Source organism: Ptiloglossa arizonensis, chromosome 2 (genome assembly GCF_051014685.1).
Source record: "Ptiloglossa arizonensis isolate GNS036 chromosome 2, iyPtiAriz1_principal, whole genome shotgun sequence".
Classification (NCBI taxonomy): Eukaryota; Metazoa; Arthropoda; class Insecta; order Hymenoptera; family Colletidae; genus Ptiloglossa; species Ptiloglossa arizonensis.
Genome location: NC_135049.1, coordinates 16,840,835 through 16,860,656, shown reverse-complemented (window position 1 = coordinate 16,860,656; position 19,822 = coordinate 16,840,835). Strand labels below are relative to the sequence as shown.

General features: G+C 35.0%; 3 protein-coding genes across 4 annotated transcripts in view; 2 read left to right on the top strand and 1 right to left on the bottom strand.

The window, feature by feature from the left end:
* The window catches only part of LOC143154758 (uncharacterized), a 32,063-nt gene extending 23,438 nt beyond the window's left edge, over positions 1–8,625 (bottom strand). Inside the window, exon 1 of one of the 2 annotated variants that reach the window (XM_076326695.1) lies at positions 7,643–8,625. The gene's annotated coding sequence lies outside the window, so the exon portion shown is untranslated. The remainder of the gene's footprint in view (positions 1–7,642) is intronic. The other variant, XM_076326694.1, reaches the window with a different exon arrangement.
* On the top strand, positions 398–3,597 carry LOC143143078 (uncharacterized). Its single transcript, XM_076303953.1, has 3 exons — positions 398–1,169; positions 1,346–3,179; positions 3,487–3,597. The coding sequence occupies exons 2-3, from the start codon at positions 2,884–2,886 to the stop codon at positions 3,500–3,502; spliced, it is 312 nt and encodes a 103-aa protein (XP_076160068.1). The 5' UTR covers positions 398–1,169; positions 1,346–2,883; the 3' UTR covers positions 3,503–3,597.
* A 5,142-nt stretch (positions 8,626–13,767) lies between the features above and the next one.
* Positions 13,768–19,442, top strand: LOC143155175 (F-box only protein 21). Its single transcript, XM_076327612.1, has 10 exons — positions 13,768–13,974; positions 14,044–14,237; positions 14,582–14,854; positions 14,936–15,371; positions 15,453–15,583; positions 15,732–15,882; positions 15,961–16,176; positions 16,246–16,326; positions 16,417–16,642; positions 17,262–19,442. The coding sequence occupies exons 2-10, from the start codon at positions 14,071–14,073 to the stop codon at positions 17,450–17,452; spliced, it is 1,872 nt and encodes a 623-aa protein (XP_076183727.1). The 5' UTR covers positions 13,768–13,974; positions 14,044–14,070; the 3' UTR covers positions 17,453–19,442.
* The last annotated feature ends 380 nt before the right edge of the window (positions 19,443–19,822 follow it).

Sequence of the window (19,822 nt, the reverse complement as noted above, 5' to 3'; positions counted from 1 at the left end):
TGAAAAACTTACGAGCAAGTTCAACGAATAATTTCTGTAGTAATTTTAGTATGGAAGAAAACCGAAATTAAGAATCTTACAAGCAACGAAAAAACACGAGGGCACCTTCACCATTGCACGAGATTGCACGGACGTACACGATGTAGGTGAATTAACTTTTACACGTAGGCTTATAGATAAAATATAGTACTTGAACACGAATAGGAACAGTTTAAATAGCCCTCGCGATTAATAACCGTAGACTGTGCAAATATATTAGTCTACAGTTTCGATTGGGTAATGAGTTGGTGAACCGTATGCGTTAGAAAACGTGCGGTTCGCGTGTATCTAATACAGTTTGTCCACGGTGTCGCGTGATTGGGGGCACGCCTGACGTTGGAACTTGGTGTAACGCGGTTTGCGTTGGTCAATTTTTATTGCATTTTCGGTTCATCGTGGGTCATTACCGGTAGAATTCGACCGAAATCGATCATTGTGCAATAAGAACCTTTTGTTCGCACGTGGTCTAGAGCTTCGTGGTAAACGTCGAGAACATTCGAGAAGGTCAAGAACGTTCGAGTTTGTTGTGGTTCTTTGCCGAGTGAAGGGTACACAGTAAGCCCCACAGGTGGCGCTTTGCTAGCACAGAGCAGGAAGACTTGTTGAAAGACGCGCAGTTGCGAGAACGTATCGCGAGGAATATCCGCAAAATATCCCCCACCAACCCCCACCCGTCCTCGATTTTGACGATACTTTGCAGGTTTGTAGAGCGGTACAAAGAATAAGAAAAACAAGGTGTTTCTCTTGGCAGCGACAATTCAAGTTCAAGAAACGAAACTACGATTTGTTCCTCGTTAAGAATTGCACGAATCTTGTACTTGTTCTTGTATGGTTCACCTGACAACAATATATTAAAAAAAAAAAGGCAAAGAACACTCTAACAGCTGTTAGAGACATAATGGATCGAACTAATGCAGGTGATAGGTACAATTCTAACGACGAAAGTAAGGTTATGGGGCAGATAGGATCATCAGCAGTATGGAGCAGCTATTACACAACAGTTGAAGAGATTGTTCGACCAAAGACTTAAATTGTGCTTGAAAACAATCAATCGGTCATTGTGTCCTTGTTTGTCGAATTCGAAATGAAGTCAGTCGCATAGTGGTACGAAAGCTGATAATTGTGGCCAGGTAAAATTCGTTCCTGAACAGTTACCAGACTTCTCGAGATAAATTGACGAGAATGTTATCAAGAATTGCCAGTTCGTACATCGTCAATGATCGAGTGCTGCTAGTTGCAGCTTCCAATCAATTACAGTCGAGATTTGAACCGTTACCGATGGCAAAACTCGGTTATTTCTTCACAGAGCCTACCGAAGTGTGCACAGCGAGACTAATTCGAGGTTAAAGAGTCTCTCGCAGGAACCGATACGTGGATAAATTTGAGAAGTTCGGGGAATACGGAGGAGCGATTCATCGACTATGTGGAGGACACGATTAAAACCGGTGAAGTTTTTAAAGCGTCCTAGACTCGGTTAACAAGCTGGAAAAATGAGTGCAAACGTCGTTGGTCCCGAGTTAATCACGTGTTTTAACGACCAGGGCATTTCTCAAAAGTCTGTAGATCGAGGGTAACGTCAGATGTGGAAGGGGGCACATTAGTACTAACTGGTCGACATGGTGGTAGAAGAGGGGCACAAATGTTCCTCCAGTTCGCCCGAGCCAAGCGACACCAGAGTCGCGTCTCGTCTACCAGGTTTATCATTAATTTTGCACAATTTATCATTTAGATATTATCTTCGATTTCTACTTATGAATCTTCTCACTCTTTATGAAATTTCTAATCATCCCGATTGTTTTCCATAGTTACAATTTTCATTGTTTCATTTTTACGTTACTATTTTGTTTAATTTCTGGAAATGACTCGAAACATAGGACACACGTAGATGTAGACAAAATAAAATAAAATACACGAGTCTATTGGTACAATTGTAGAGAGTGCATTGCATATTCTCTGGAGTCATGTAACTCGGACATGATAAATTAAAAATAGTTGAAAAAGATTTCGTTCGATATGTTACACGGTGTCCAGTTTGGGCCGTTAGAGAAAACTACGGGCGTATATAAATACCCGATCGATTTGAAATTTCGTGCGTATATAAAGTAGATGTCTCTTTATGAACCCTACCAGGCTCAAGTTGATATCTTCGAATATTCTACTTTTTTTAAATGGCGTTATTTCGCTAAATTACGTGTATTTTTTTTTCTTTTTATATTTGGTAGGATCCGAACTCGTAATAATTTGTTTGTTTTGTCTGTTTCTTGTTTCATCTATGGAACGGCGCCAATCTTGTCGACCGTAAAACCACCTTTGCTTGGAAAGCAAATACATCACAGCTTGAAACGCCTAAAATATTTCTTAGGACGCGTTAAAAAAAATTCAACCATCAAACTTCGATAAATATATCTACAAAACTTCACAAGTGTATTCTTAAAACTTTCCTGATAAAAGACACTCCAATAATTATCTAAATAGGTAGATCCAATTTTAAAATGTTGACGTAGACACGCTCTCGGTTCACTCTTTCGTCTGTCCTTTTCTCACGAAAAAATATCTTCATTTCTTTTTAATATTTATAATTTTCAAGATAATTTATATATTCAGATTTATACACGAATGTATCAGTAAGTTAAATGTACGGTGAAGATAAAATATTCATAATAGAAATATTCGATATGTTTTCGAACTCTCCAAAAACATTCATGAATGTAATATACGTACATACAAAATAAGAAAAAATATCTTTTTAGTAGGAATCAACGTATTACACAATTAGATAGAAGTTTTATTAACTGATGTATGCGGTGTTAAACTGAAGAGGAAATTATCACCCTTGATAATTTCATGCACGAATCACCTTATAATAAACATGTTTTGCAACAAATCAGGCCTATTTTTGAAGATCTGTTGTTTGACAATTTATTGCAACGATGTCTGGATATCAACGTGCTAAGCATGCTTACTGTTCATCAAGAGTCATTAGAATTTGATAATGTGCTCTGTTTAGTTTTGAGAGTTACGACGTTGATGTACTTGAAAATTGGCCCCTACAGATTTTTGGTGATACACGAGATGACAGAAAGGAGAAAATTTAATAACAAAGAAAGAAATCTGGATCAACAGGAGTTTTTCGAAAAAGGGTAAGTCGTTCTTTACAGTCCTTAAATAACCGATTAAAGTATAAAAAATCCTTTCCTAAACGCATAAAATTCACAAAAAAGACTTCAAACGAGTTTAATCAGAATTTATACATTTTAAACCTGTAAATACGATATCTCAAAAACCAATTAATCGGTTGACTTAAAAAAAGAATTTATCGATCGACTTCAAATTTTGGTTTAAACGTTAAATGAATATCTTTTAATTGCGAGGGCATTTTTATTCGCTCAACTGTATCATGAGTCCTCTGTTACATTAAAAGGGTTTTTTGTTACGATTTTATTTTAGACCGAAATATTCTTGACTCCTTTGAAGCGTTCGAGTGACGTCGCTTCCCAACTCTAAGGCGTTTTATCTTTAAATTCCGCGAAATTTTTTACGTCTGACACAACAGTGCCGATACTTGCATAATCTTTAATATTAAGTAGAAAACTTTGCTGAAAATTACTGTTTCCATACAGGAAGATATTTATATAGTTTTTAAGTCACAGTATTTAGGTACAATACGTCAAGCAGTAGCATTAAAACTTTTGTTATTATTCTGTGCCTGTCCTTCCTCTCGTACAATTTCCTAATAAACTGTTTTTCGATAAATCTTCGTAAATCGGTTTTAAGATATTACAAAGCTTTAGAATCGTCTTGTACATCTTTTCTCATTATAAAAACAGTATATCTGGTTCTTTTTTGGTTTGCAAAATTTTATTTCCAAGTGAACATTTTCATTGGAGTAAAATTAACTCCTCTAAATGTATAAAGGTTGTTAAAAGTATTTTTAAATTTATTTAATAATAGCTGTTAGATTGTTATGCTACTAATGGTTAATTTCAGCATAAAATTGTCAAAACCTGTTAGAATAACGTTAATATGGGTGAAAGAAAACTTGAGAATGAATAGGTATCTTATTCTAATGCGGAGGAATAAATTTATATACATTTTGAACATTAAATGGTATTTCAACAATATAATGACGTGTTTATAAATCTTCGTCAAAACTTCGTTACTTCGTTACTTCGTTACTTCGTTTTTCTGCACGTCTGATAAATTTTACATATCTAATAGGGACCACAAACGTGACGATTTATTATACGATAAGTCGTACATCGAATTGTAACGATAATTGTGGAGCAATGCTTGCCAATCAGCCAATCAGCACGGCATAGCAACGATATACAGCAAATTGTACAACTATTGCAATCCTATTGCAATTTGCAGTCTTAGAAATATTTCGGTAACGTTTCAGCCCGAAATTAGAAGAATCGACAACATTGTCAGAGTTTCAAATTATTTTCATTCAAATGATATTTCATTTAAAGCGACAATTGGCTCTAGCGTGACGAAGAAATAGATTGGTTTTATTTCCTCGTAAGTTGGGGTATTGAAAACGCGCTGGTAAACGAGTGTAGTTAAAATTCAAAAAAATAACAAAGCTGTAAACGTTTCACCGTCGAGGTGTCAAATACACTTTGCACATAGGCGACTGGTAACAGTAAGACGTTTCAAGGTTTGTTGAAAGTAAAGCCTCATGCCGAAGACATAATTTCTACGTAAAAGGAGCGTGGAATGTACATTGAAGAATTGCATGGGTCAAGGTTCCGAAATGCAAAGATAAATCACAAAAGCTACGTATAAACCTATTTATGGAGATTACTTTCGGGAGGTTTTAACTGGAAACGTGTCTCGTTTCTCGAAACGTTGATACGATTAATCGTAAGAATTGAAAAACGGTGAGAAAACTATTGCTGCGGCTCACGGTACGGATGAGAACAATTTTTTTTTTCACCGGACAAGCGTAAATGCGCTTCTGGTGCAAGAAACTTGGCTTTTGTCTTTACAATATGCATATTTGCATCGATGGGAGTAGTTCTCTTGATCTATAGAGAGGAAATGGCCGATGCAATCGAGCCTTTCTTCCGACCCAGGCCTCCATGCAGCTGTTTTTCTCTTCATTTTCTTCGGAGTTCACAATTACATTTCATTGTGCGTTTCTTGTCGTCTTAACGGTCGTTATTACTACTTTCATCCTCGCATTGACGAAAATGGAGAAAAAATTGTTTAAAAATGTACAACGATTTCCTTAATCGACGAACTCTTTACCACAATACGACGATTCCAAGAATGGAATTCGAAAATGTTCGGCTTACGATATTTATTTTATTTCAACATCGAATCTCGTTACACACTCATTGAGTAGAAATTTGATTAAAATTGTTATTTCTCGGTAGAATGAAATCGAGATTTGTATTCCACCAACGGAACAATGTTTTCATTGCAGCTCGTAATTCAGCGACTCGTGTAAATAAATGTATTCGTATTTTCAACATTAAAAATTATTAGAGTGTAGTTAATATACTCTGCAAGCTTAGATTAAAAATTCGTATTATTCGCGGTAATATTTTCAATGCAAATAATTCTTAAAAAATACCTTCTTTTTTTACATTTGCAAATGAGAATACTCCGTTAATTTAATCTACTTAGATGTTAATATACGGCCAGGATTAATTGGCAATTAATCTACAAGGACAAGTATATCGGTTTATTTTTAATTATTAATTTTATGAAGTTATATTTTTCGTATGGTTAATCATTCGTTGGACATGAAAAAGTTTAAAGTCGATTAAATAACAAATTCGGCTCAGAGCACAATTTTGTTTTCGATAATTCGATAAATTTCTCGGTCTGATTTAGTGACAAAACATTAAAAAGATTGGAAAAGAAAATTATCCACACTATACTACAATAACTCCTAAATTGTTCAAGTAAACAAACATATGGATATTGAATCGAAAGATCCTAACCGACAATTTCTTATTATTATATTACAAATACAATAGTATTATTTTTTGTAAACGATTTAAGAATATTAAATCATTAACATTGAAAATACTCGATACACGATTAGTCTGTAATTACCAATATAATGTTGCAATGCTTTTAACTTTCCAATATTAATCTCTTGCCGCTCATTGAACGATACCTTCTATAACAGTGAAAATTCCAGTTTGTAAACAAAATACTTTGCGATCAACACGGGACAAAGTATATAAAATTAAAGTCTGAATATTTTTAAACAATGAAGATACAAGATTTTTAAATCCAGTCGAGCGACCTCGTGATCCACAACACACGATATCACGAAAAGTTACCTACTCGTCGAAAATAACTTGCGAAAATATACTCGAAAGATGTCGTCGGAGACTTTTTCGATGCTCAGAATATGAGGAAATCCGTGATAGTATTGTCGGATGCTCGATATAACACAATCGTGAAGTCGACAACTAAGTAGGCCACGATATATCTTTTCAGTTACGTTTCGTACAACATTAAATAAACAAACATAAGGGCCACCGTGGTAGAGGACAGATCAATCGGTGAAAAGTTATGCGGACAAGGAAACTTTTGTTCGTTTGCAAGGTTGCAAAAATTTCTGAAACTGATATTTGTGTTTTGCAATTGTCACTTTCACCCACGCATAAGCTGACAACACTTCGATTCAGTAAATACATGTCCACTGTATTATGTATTATTCGATCGAAGAACTTTGTAAACAACGGTAAACGGCGAAGAATTGCGGAAGGGTGCAGCTCGATAACAGGAAAGTGCATTCGGTTTCGTTCGACTTTCGTTGAACGTTACTATAGCAATATCGATGCCAAATATATGGAAAGAACGACAATAAACCAGCTCGTAACGTTCGCGAAGAATTTCGACGTATTTACGAAGAATTTCGACAACGATTCACTTTCAACGTTGTCACTGTCGCATTAACGTTGACAGGTGGACCGTCGAATAAATCGTACAAATATATACTAATACGCTAGGTCACTGGAAAAAATTCACTCTGCGGATAACCACGGAGCTCGATAATACGGAATACGTTACGTTCGTGCACCGCGATAGATTGAAATTCACGTGTTGTCGCGATTTTGAAAACGCACATCGAGAAATTGCGACGTGACCCGGTTCGCACTCTTGAAGCCGTTTCGTTCGTTGTCGGAATACATGGTCGATACTCATTGCGGTTCTTCCGTACGTATTTCCCGTGATGCGACTCCCCGCTGTCTCTCGTCGAACCGTAATCTTCTATGGAAAATCACACAACGCGCGGACGTGTCGCACGGGCGATCGTAAAACCGTGAAATCACTTCTTCCCTCCCCTCTTATTGTTTTTCTCGGTTTTAATCGTTTCGGTGATCAATCAACGACTCGATTTAGCCCCGGGGGGGTTGCGAAAGGAAAAATAACGGACCGTGTAAACCGGCTTATCCTTGACACGGAACACGCATCGAAATTCACGGAATCCTCACGGACAAGGACAAATTAAACGTTTGCGGCGTTTACGTGACGGAACGCGAAGCGAGGGAGAGCAGGAAGAAGCAGAATTCGGTCGTAGATCGATCTCCGTTTTATTCGAAGGCCGTATCAATATGCGGTAACTACTACTCACTCGACGGGTCAGGGCAGTGTAGCTTCATATACGCGTCTCGTAGTGTATATCAGGCCATCGGAGCACGGCCGAGCTCACGGCCCTTCTTCCGCGAAGTCTAAAGCCGCCGTCTGCACTGTATGCTGCCGAGACAGCACCGCGCGCGCACACCCGCGCTACACTATTGGCAGCAGCGCCAGCACCACTACCAGTACCAACACCGGCACCGACGATAACCGCGCCGCTATCGCTTCTATGCCAATCATATTTTCCACGGCGACGGACACTGCCGGTAAGACGGGGACAGATATACCACACGCGCGGAGGGGAGAATAGATCCACGAGGAAAGAGGTTAGCAAAAAGGAAAGGGAGAAGAGAAAACGATTGAAACTGGTCGGGGACTGCTCTATCGCGTACCACACCCCTCTGCCGCGATTCCTTCTCATAGATCCGTATGCGCACGGGGACCTATGTGTTACGTGCACTCGCGCGTTTCGTTACGGCGTTACGTGGGGGGATATCTTCCTTGTTCCACGGGACGCGAATCCGCGCGCACGAATCACATCACCGTTATTTACCAACACAGTCGATGTACCGACGGCGGAAAGAAAGTACAGCGCGAAAGGAGAGACGGAACAGATATCGGCCACGCTCGGGTGTCGCGTGCACGCAATTGATAAGAAAAAGAAAACAAGTGGGATTCAAAATAGAGCATGAACGAGAAAAAGAAAGTGACCGAGAGAGAGAGAAAGAGAACGAGCATGGAACAGGAAGGGAGGAGGGTGAGAGGAAGGGAGAGAGTGAGGAGGGGAGGGGATGACAGACAGATCGCGCGCGCAATTTGTCTGCTCCTTTTTTTTTCAAACTAGTTGTCACAACACTGTTTATTGACACTGGGCTGCCGTCGGCGGTGAGCGTGACCGAGTGACGATCCAAACCGACTGGCGACAATGCTGTAGTCAAGTTCCGGTGTCAGTTTCGCGGAGGTCGAACCCCGCAGACATGTCGTCCCGTTGTAGAGCGTCATCTATCTACTCGGCCCGGCTTCGGACGTTCTCGTACGCGTTCGTCAAATGTTACCGTGCACCTTCGGACGCGGATCGGAGTTGCTCGGCACCCCTTCGAAGCTTCCAGCTTCCCCGTTTGCCCGATTTCACCACCCTTTCGCAGCGAGCGGAGAAGACCGCGCGCTCGAGTTATGCTGAACTTTATCGACGATGGACGTACAGTGGCTCGCGAAAGTATTCTAACGCTTTCGAATCGAACGTTTTGACCGTAGATAAACCGAGCCACCAACCGTCACGTCCCGTAATCGATTTTACCAAGGTATTTGTATTTACACGAGTTAATACTGCTCCGGTATCGAAATTTTTTCGATATTCGAAATTCTTCGCTCGTCTCCTTATTCCTTACTTTTCACGAACACGTGGATGGAACTATGCATTCTCTTTCCCCGAAGTTCGTAACGAGGAACGGTTATCGGATACCAAATCCAATGTTACGATCTTCCCTCCTCCCCCGTGTACAGCTCTCCATGTTCATTTCTAAACGAACGAAACTTTGGTACACGTTGCGGCATCTTTTAATTATTTTAATTGTCTTTAGGCTGCGTTCTAACCGAACGTCGTACAGCGACAAATCCAACTAACCGACCGAAAGAAACAAAGGATAAAAAAAGATATTGAATTTTGTTTAATCGTAAACTTACTTTATTCCAACCATTGGCTATGTTTTTTTTTCTTTTTTTTTTTTAATGCTAATGCTCAACCGACATTCTCGATATACACAGCAGTTTACGAAAGTATTTAAAAACTTTTGAATCGAACGTTTGACCCTGGAAAAACTAATAGTGAGCTGCGAATCATCGTGTCGAAGATTAAGAGAAGGGCTCCTCGAGCCCAACTACCTTATCCCTAACTCCCTTTGGAAAACGACCTTTGAAACAAGAACGAAAAAGAACGTACCACCTAATATTTTTAGCAACTTCTATTTAATTGACAACTTGCGTTTGTATGGAACAAATTTTGTAAAACGATATTGTGCAAAATTGAAACAATTGTATCGTAATCGTTTATTTTAATCTACTCACAACTTGGTATATCCGTTGCCACACATTCGTTAAAACCCAAACAACCACAAACGAATCTAAGTGGTCCAGAAATACGTTGTCGGACGAAAAGTGTACCGTGACTTAAAAGATGTTGGGAACGATACGTTACACTTTGATCATGAAACATTTCCGTCGTTACAGGACCACTAATTTTCGATTTTAACGTAATATTTTCAATATTAGTCTTTGGATTTTCTTCTAATAAAAATGTAAAAAAGAAAAAGAAAACAGAAAAGTGGTTCCGTGACCCTTTTGTGAAATGTGCATCGATAAACCAGATGGACAACATCTATTCCTCAATTTGTATATTACAAATAAAGGCAACAATGTAACAACCGCGATTGATACGCGTAAAAACTCTCCAGATGTTCGAAACTATCGACGTCGAATGAAAAAAGTGTTTCAACGGTATTTTCAATTTGCAACTGCGCCAAAATTAGAAAGACCGTCATTGTGACGGTGCTTCCTCGTATACAATGGGCCCAGGATCAATTACCATAATGGTGTGCCGAGAAACAGCAGATCAAAAATGTCAGAGCAATGTAGAATATTTGATCGCGATTGTTATACTATAGAAATAAATGAAAGTTCTCTCTGATTCACTTTCGACGAATCGTAAATTGTTCGTTTTTTTTCTTTTTTCTCCGCTCTCCGTGTGTCGTTATACAATATCACCGTTTATCGATTTATTCCTTAAACTCGTTTAAACTTTCATACATCTTTCAAAATACAATTCGCTTCGTCTACGACGCGTATCACTTTTATACAAATATATTGCACTTTTTGGCCGCGTTATCGATAACATCGTGATCAATCTCGTAACCGTTCGATCGTTGATTCGTATTTACACTTTACATTGGCAACTTAATCATAGTCGATAGGAACTACCGATTTCATCGGAGTGACATCTTAGATTATTCAATTTCAATTCGTCACCGTCCAGGTAACTCTTCGTCGCAAGGAGAAACGTGAAAGAAAACCGTATGATCGATGAAATTTCACGCGAGAAGTGGAAATTGTTGAAAAATTGAGCGAGGAATGATTTTTGAGGATCCCGTCTAACCTTGGCACACCAATGGCTTCACGAAGACCAGTGAGTTGTAAGGAGACGTTCTGCACATGTGCGATGCACTCGATGAAACATCCTGGAGGCAGCGGCGTAGTAACTCGCTCGTAATTTTCACTCGTTTGCTGCTAGCAAGTCAACTACTCGCCCGTGATTTTAATTATCCACGATACTTGTTCCTTAAGTCGACATATCAACCACCGACATTACTGTAAAGGCTGCTCCTTTTCTTTGCTGAAAACGATACAACTGTCTCTTGTATTTCAAATTTATCGACCCTATCGTTGCAAAAAAGAAAAAAAAAAAGAAACCAATGAACTTTTAATTAAGTGGATTACTTACTTCGGGTAATGTTTATTTTTACAACAAAATTCGAGTCTGTACCTGAGAGAAAAATATATTGTCAATATTCTTTCGATGATGATGCAAAGTATTATAAGAATTTTCAACTCGTTTAAAAGGTAATCCTTTTTTTTTTGCAATAGTGATGATTACGTTACAATATCTCGTTTCCAAGATAGCAATAAGTAATTTTATCTCTCGAACGGGACCTCTGTGTTAATACGCTACTGCCATGAGAACTTATTGATCAACGATCAGTATACATATGTGCTAAAGTTTTGCGCACACCATTCCTTGAAACGTGACTGTTGGCTCCTGGTTCTTGACATACCGTCTTTCTATCTGGTAAGAGATGTTATCTTTGTACAACTTATTTTTCAACACGTCGATTTCGAACGCAATTAATGCATTCCCTATAGATGTTTCCATCTTTTTTCTTGGTTCGCGAATACCAGTGATGGATGGTCAATAATCAGTTTAGATAACCATATTAACAAGAATTTATTTGTTAACGCACAATATTAGTCGTTATTGATATCTGATGCGAAATTTAGCTATTTTACAGAGTACATTCGATATGTATGTACATATGTATGTGTGGGTGTGGGTGCGTGGGTGTGTGTCTATATATATATAGCTGTTTGTTAGTTTCAATGTACCTTTAAACATGCGACGAACAAGTGAATGTTCTTTCAATTAGATTAAGAAGGTATTCTCATTTGCAAGCAGAAGAAACGGCGTGATTGAGAAATTGTTTGCATTAAATATGTAAACGCAAATAATTAAAGATTTTAATCTAAGCCCGCAGAGTATATTTATTACGCTTCGACAATTTTTAAAGTTGAAAATATAAATACAGTTTATTTGTAAGAGCCACTGAATTATGGGCTGTGAGAAAAGCATCGTCCGTTGATCGAGTAAACATCTCGACTCTGCTTCACAAAAAGCAGCAATTTCAAAGAAATTTTTATTTAATAAGGGTCTGGTGAGATCTGAGACTAAAATAAACAAAGTGAGTCAAACATTTTCAAAATTGCGTCCTTTAAAATATCAAATTTTGGTAAGGAAATTGGTACATTTTTGTCGGTTAAAAAAGAATATTCTACATTTTCAATTCGTTATTCTATTAAATACACATAATCAGGAAAGATCAGAAATATCACATATCTTATAAATACTTTCTATTCGATGTAAAAATACCAGTATATTAACGTTCTGGGTTAGTAAATTGTTACGTTGCACTAAAATTTTTTTAGTGTTGAATTCGTATTTCACTTTCTGCCAATTAGTATAAGAAATTATTACACTTTTTGCTAAATTACACAGTGGATAAATTGGTTGGTCAGGAGGTTGGACATTGTAGGTAACAAAATTTGAATTCTAATTCCGTGCCCTTCTTTATCTACAGCCGGTAGGTACATTTATATTTGTATATAGTCTAAACTAATTTTAAGTATAAATATCTATACTTTATCAAACAATTGTCAAATAAGTAATTTTTCTTTTGCTCGCACGCCCGTTCCTCATTTCGGTTATTTCTATTTACTTGTATAAAAAAATTGTTGGTCGTGTATCCGATTCGAACGATCACTTACCATCCTCTGGTACGTTCGTTTCTACAGAAAGATGTTTTGATCGTAGAGGCGAATCTGAAAGGAACTTTGATTCCATCTACATATATTTCTGCGAATCTTCACTCGTAGCAACCTTCTTCTGATGAGAACTGGTAAATAATATGAAATTAATAATATAATGTAACATAGAAAACTTATATAACGTATAAGAGTGTAGAAAACTTTATATATTTCAATGAAACGTAAAAATATAAATATAACTCTGATGCGCGTTAATAAATTCATTTCGTGTAACAGATAAAAATGTTAAATCGTGAGTCAAAGAAAAAGATACGAAAGTACGAAGTATTGTTTCTTTCATTCTTAAGTTCGTGTCATTAAAATGTTTCATGTTTTATTTGTAAGAATGAACGGTATTTACTGTTACAATATTTTCTAAGACTGATATATTTGATGGAACCGCAAATGGTACAAAGTGACAATTTTTCTACATTTAAAGGCTTTATCGACTTTGATGATTTACGAAGAGGTTTATTGGTTTCAAAACCAATAAAATTTATTGTACTTTAAATCATGTGTCACCAACTCTCCTAAGATGAAGTGTCTATTCTATCTTTCGTCTGTGTTTGTGTGTCATTTGTGATACTAACAAACCTATCAGTTTCAGAAACATTGTAACAATAAGTACCGTTCATTCTCACAAATAAAACATGGAACATTTTAGCAACACAAAACTAAGAATACGTTTGAACTTAAAAGTATCGTAACAACTTAGTACATTTTTTATAATTTATAAGAATTAATCAAATTTTACATTAGTGTATCCATCATATAATTATTATTTCTCGAATGGTTGTTCGTCATGGATATTACCATACTAATCGATTGCAAACTTAGAATAATTTTTTAATATATGAAATTAAGTATGATATAGTGACATAAAAAACATTTGTAATGCATAAAAATCTACAAAACTTGTTTAAATAAACGTCGCGTTGTTCTAATAATGCCATCTAGTGTTTCAGCACGACACTAAAAACTTGTTACGAGGGGAAGGGCGATACGTTTGGCGTGCCCTGTTCTCGCAAAACAATTAATAGACTTCTATGCATGCACACCCATGCATGGGAGAATCATGTGCAATTAGTAGTGTGAGTGCTTTTCCCGTATTACTTGTCGCAACTTGAAAGCGTCAACATTTGATTCTCACAATAGCTACTGACGTTAGAGTGATTTAGTTTGATGGCAGATGCACGTCAAGTACGTGTCTTACTTGATATCACGGTTGCACCTTACAGTTGATAATTCATTATTATTTGTCATTTTCAGTAAAATTACACATCTACATCTCGAGAAATGGCAAGTGACGCAATAATCTCGTTACCCGAGGAAATGATCGTATGCATTTTAGAAGACAATCGACTCGGCTTCTCGGATGTGGTTAATTTCGGTTTGACATGTAAAAACTTGTATAAAATTGTCAACGATAATAATCAAGTTTGGAAAACTAAGTTTTTTCAAAGGTACATTTATTTACTATTGAGAACATCGGGATATTGTTACACAAAATAAGAATTTATTGATTAAGTACACCTTTGCTTTATCGAAATAATTATACGAAACGCAGATTGCTATTTTAATTCGTGATATAAATTTCTCCTTCTACATACTACGTATATATAAGCTTCATTTGTATACATACACTTATGTTATTCTTTTATACATGCACTCATTTGTGGTCACATTTCTTTTTCAGAAAAGTTAAAAATGTAATATTTCGAAAATCATGCTTTTAGTAAAAAAATAGAATATTTTTACTTTTTTTCGTTTTTGGGTAATCTAAACACTTAATTTTTTTAAATGATAGATGGCCACTTCTGAAAGAACCATACGAGATAAACGACAAAGTAGAAGATCGTACAGTAAACTGGAAAGAAGAGATAAAAGCTAGTTTAAATAGCAGAACAAGGTTACTTTATCATTTATCATTGATGTCTGGTAAACACTATCAAAAAAAAGAGTTGCCAAATTCTGTGTTTAAAGAGTTTGATCCTCTGTTTCTTTTGGAAAAAGGTGCTCATCCCCAAGCTTATTACTTTCTTGTAGATGAACTTATAAGCTTGATCAAGATTCCTGCTATGTATGTATAACATAAATAAGTTCTTTAAACAATTTTTTTACAAATATTAAGTAATAATTCTTTTGTTGTATATATTTACAGAGCTAGTAACTTGACACACAGATATTATGCACTTAAAGTTGTCCGATATTTAAAACATTGTCATTTGAGAAATGAATGGGAAAATTTTATATCTTTACGACCTGAGGAACAAACTTTAGAACGTGGTGCAACCATTGTAGCTCAATGGAATCAACCAAAAAGACATATATCTTACTCATATATATCGTCGTTATTAGATAATATTGCAGACCAAACTAAAGAAGTACTCAGAGAACAATATCCAGCCCATCCTATATTTTCTACTTCAGCAGAACAATTTAATTTTTGGAAAAATAATATTATAGATGACAATCAATGGAACGTTTTAGAAACAAGACAAGTAACAGATGCACTATGTCAAGTATTATTTCAAAAACTAGGATTTTATGGTAATAGTGAAATGTATTACACATTGGAAAACTCATTTATAGATCGTGTAAGTTGTAAATTAAAAGTTTATAATAATTTTCAAATTTAACTTATTTTTATATAAGCAACAATATGTTTGTTGAAGTAGGTTTTAGAACAGAGACGTGGAGTTCCTATAATTCTAGCAATAGTATTTGAAAGTATTGCTCGCAGACTTGGTATACGTTGCGAGCCTGTTAGCTTTCCATCCCATTTCCTGTTACGATGGAAACAAACATAGTAAATATCTAGTTACTTAAGTATAAATCATACTTAATGAATATGTCTGTTTTAAAATCTTTAGCTATTTAAAAATTTTTTCAATGGTACTTTAATTTTATTAATGTAAGTTACATTTGCCTAAATTTTGCTATATGTTTTGTTGTAGTAATCCTGATTCTGAAGATGTAGAAAATTTTTATATTGATGTTTGCAATGGTGGTCAATTTTTAACTAAGAAAAATTGCCCTAGAATTGGTGGGGTTTCAAAATGTCCAATAGAAGAGTATAATGTTCATCGGGCAGCCACTGCTATTGACGTTTGTAATTTTTGTTAACTAAGAAACATTACCCCATACTGTCCTTCAAATTTAATAATCCTTTACAATTTCTAACAGGTAGTAAGGAGAATGGCAAATAATTTAGAATTAGCTGGTAGACAATACACACTTCCTTATGACAGAATTGCGCGATTATGCTCCATTCTTGAACTTCAACTTATGGTATTACCCAACAATCCAAGTATAATTTCAAAATTAGCTCGCATATATGTATCACATAATATGGATGTCACAGAATTGGTGGAATTGTTGGAAAAAATAAAAAAGATGAAGGTATTTTGTGACGTTATATTATAAACTATATATGAATTTGAATCATAAAGCTACATTATAAATGTTTAGATTCCAGAAGTGAGTTTGAGAAGGCAAGCAATTGTAACATCATTAATGCTTCAAGAACACCAAATAAATTTACCACCAGAGGTGGGTACTATGTTTTGTATTTGTTGTCTAGTATTAGTTGGGACTTAAATAACAATAGTTGGAATAATGAATAATTGTATACATTTTCAGAAAGAAATAGAACCTAAAAAAAGAGAGCCAGGTGTAAAATATGCAATAGGATTGATAATGAGACACAAAATACGCAGATATTTGTGTGTAATAACAGGGTGGGATGTACAGTGTAAAGTATCTAAGGCATGGCTGGCTAACATGGATGTAAACAATATGAACGGCGCGGATCAACCATTTTATGATATATTTGTAAACGATGGATCATGTCATTATGAGGCTCAAGGTAAGTGATTTAGTGGTAGTGATTTTATGTTCGTTTAAAAAAAAAGGTCCAGGACAGGTAGTACTTGCCAAATAGAAGAAAAAAGTCCCAATAAACATGGATTGAAGAATGAATATTCTTGGAAATTTTCTGTTTTGACTAAAGTACACGACTTACTCGATTCTAGTGAATGATCGTGATATAAAAATAATGGGTTACTTTACTGTTTTTTCTGTTGATATTTACAGAAGTTATTCACGTGTGCTTCTCCCATGTCCACACATACTTTACATTTGTGTATCAGAGAATTTCGAATTCTCAAAAATTCTTGGCTTTATTCGTACTGCTTAACAGATATTTTCTATTCGTTTATGTAGTTCGCCTTTGTTATTTATGGATGAAGAGTATATCATACTTTTAAAGAATCTCCATAAAAAAAAGATCAAGAGGATTTACATCAACTGATTGAGGTTACTGTGGGATTAGTTCATCACCTCTAATCTATCTTTTATTGATATTCCGATTTAAATATTGCCAAACACTAAGTGCAAATTGTCCTGAAAGTCCTGCACTCTTTTTTTTAATAACATGTAGAGAAAATAAGGCATTTTGGTATAATGTATGATTTTTTTTTTATTAGAACACTTGTTTCCGGCTTCAAACCCAGAATGGATAAATCATCATGCTATTGGTAGATACTTTTATAAATTCAATGGTACTCATTATGTGCCAAACGAAGAAACAGCGCAAGAATACCCGGAAGATGAAAAAGTTCGCAACGAATTACTCGTAACATACATGCAAAATGGTATGGAATATGATACCACGTAATAGTTTCTTTTTCTACTCAGAATACAAGGTGTAACATTAATGAAGAAAATGTTCACTTCCGTATAACGTATTTCGTGCTTAATACTAAATCAGTCTTTTTCATTTGTCACATTTCATTGCACTTGATTTTTTTTATAACGAATAAATTGTTATATACTTATTGTAGATCAAGAAAAACTTCGTTTTTAGTACTGAATGTAAATTTAAAGATGGATATATCTAAGTTCAATGAATCATGATAAAATTAGTACAATAGTAGAATTTGTACAGTTTATCTTATATAGTATTATCATTTTATATATTATGTCTGATTAAGAACTCAGGAGTTATAGCTTATGAGAGTCGTAATAGATTAAGAAAAAAATTCATATTACTGATTACAAATGACACTTATATAGAATAATGCTACATAATCGTTCAGAGAATATACAGCATCTTCTGACTTTTAGTCCATTCATGTGATATAGATGTATATGAATATAATAATTCTGTCCAATATAAATTTTATTTTGTAATACCCACTGGGTAATCCTTGTAAAGCTCCTCGTCTCAAATTTGAATCCAGAAACAGAATTGTTCTAGCACCCTGAGTTTTTGGGAAATAAGAATTTTTGTAAAAACGTTCAATATTAAGCAAGAACAAGTTATATATGAAAACCAAAAATGCCAAAAAGTTCCATTTGGTCTTAAAAGTTGCAGGAGACTTTTCTGAATATATTGATATATACAGTCATTAATTTTGTTAGTTCTAAACGGTTAGAAATCTCGGTCAAAGTTTAAAAAGGTACTGATATACAGATTTTCTACACATTACTTTTGCATTTTTGCGAAAAGTTATTCTAGGAGAGAATTTATTTAACACGTATATATAAATAAGCCAAACTCTTTTTGTTCTATTTGCGAGGTGGTAGTTCTAGAATATGCCTATGAGTACTACTCTGAATGCAAACTCGTCATTCTTAAATTAGAAATTTAATGAAAGACGAAGTTTCATCAAAAACCTTGAATTATCCAGAAAAAGTAGTATGGCTTTCCTTTAAAAAAACGACACATTCATTGAATGGTTTCTTTTTCGGAAATGTCTACAGAATCCAATATTGTATAAAGTATTCATACTAGATAAATAACTTTTCACAAAAATGCAAAAGTAATGAGTAGAAACTCCGTATATCGACACTTTTTTAAACTTTAACAATCATTTCTAACTATTCAAAACCAAAACAAGTACTAATTGTATGTATCAATATATTTAGAAAATCTCCTTTATCTTTTAAGATCAAATGGAACTTTTTAGCGTTTTTAGTTTTCATGTATGACTTGTTATTGTGCAATATCGTGCGTTTTTATAGAAACTCATGTTTTTCAAAAGTTGACAATAATAGAGTAATTCCGTTTTCGGTTTCGAGTTTAAGATGAGGAGCTATACAAGGATCACTCAGTGGATATTGCAAAACAAAAAATAAACTTTATTTTGTTGGACAGTATTATTTGTAATAAGGGTGTGAGAGAGGGAGAGAGAGCGAGCAAGCGAGTGAGAGAGTGTATGTATGAGAGAGAGAGAGAGAGAGATGTACATTCTTATGATAACACTACTAAGTTACGTTCATAAGTTACTGTTTATTAATTGATTCCCTCTTTTAATTGAAGTACCTAAGTTTTCAATCATACAATACACAAACACAATATGACTTAAGTTAATTAGATAGGGATTGAATATATAATAAAAAGAAATAGCAATCACATATACATTTTACAAAGTTTATTTTCATAATACTTGCATTATGATAACCATTTGAAGGAATAAAGTAATCGTCTGAAGTATTTTGATATTATACAGTATATTAATATTTGAATTAAAAGGTAGTGGAACTTTTTAAAAACGTAATATGTAAGTACGTGTAATAAATAATGTAAATTACACTACCTGGTATGGATTGAAATTATAGTGTCTTTGTGTATGTTTTTCAAATTGAAAACAAAATTGATCCATTTTATAAAAGTCTAATAAAAATCAAATAGTTCTGTCATAACAAGTATTGGATTCAAATATATACGCGATATGGTGTACTATATAATTTTAAATAATGTTTTTAAAAAACACGAATTTTTGTACCTGCTGTAAGACAATGATTTTATTAGATAGATAGACTAATCGTGGTAATACATTTAAATATTAAATTCCTAACCTGAGCGTTTTTACTTATTTTTAACACTCCGATTAACAATAATTAACGTTGAAATAAATAAAAATCAGAACGCACTTGTAATATCAAGTATGACAGATGTAATTGTATGAGAATTTGAAGAATTAGTTTCTTCTTATTAGCCTGTAATGTTAATAATTTCATTTTATATTTTTAAGTATTCTAT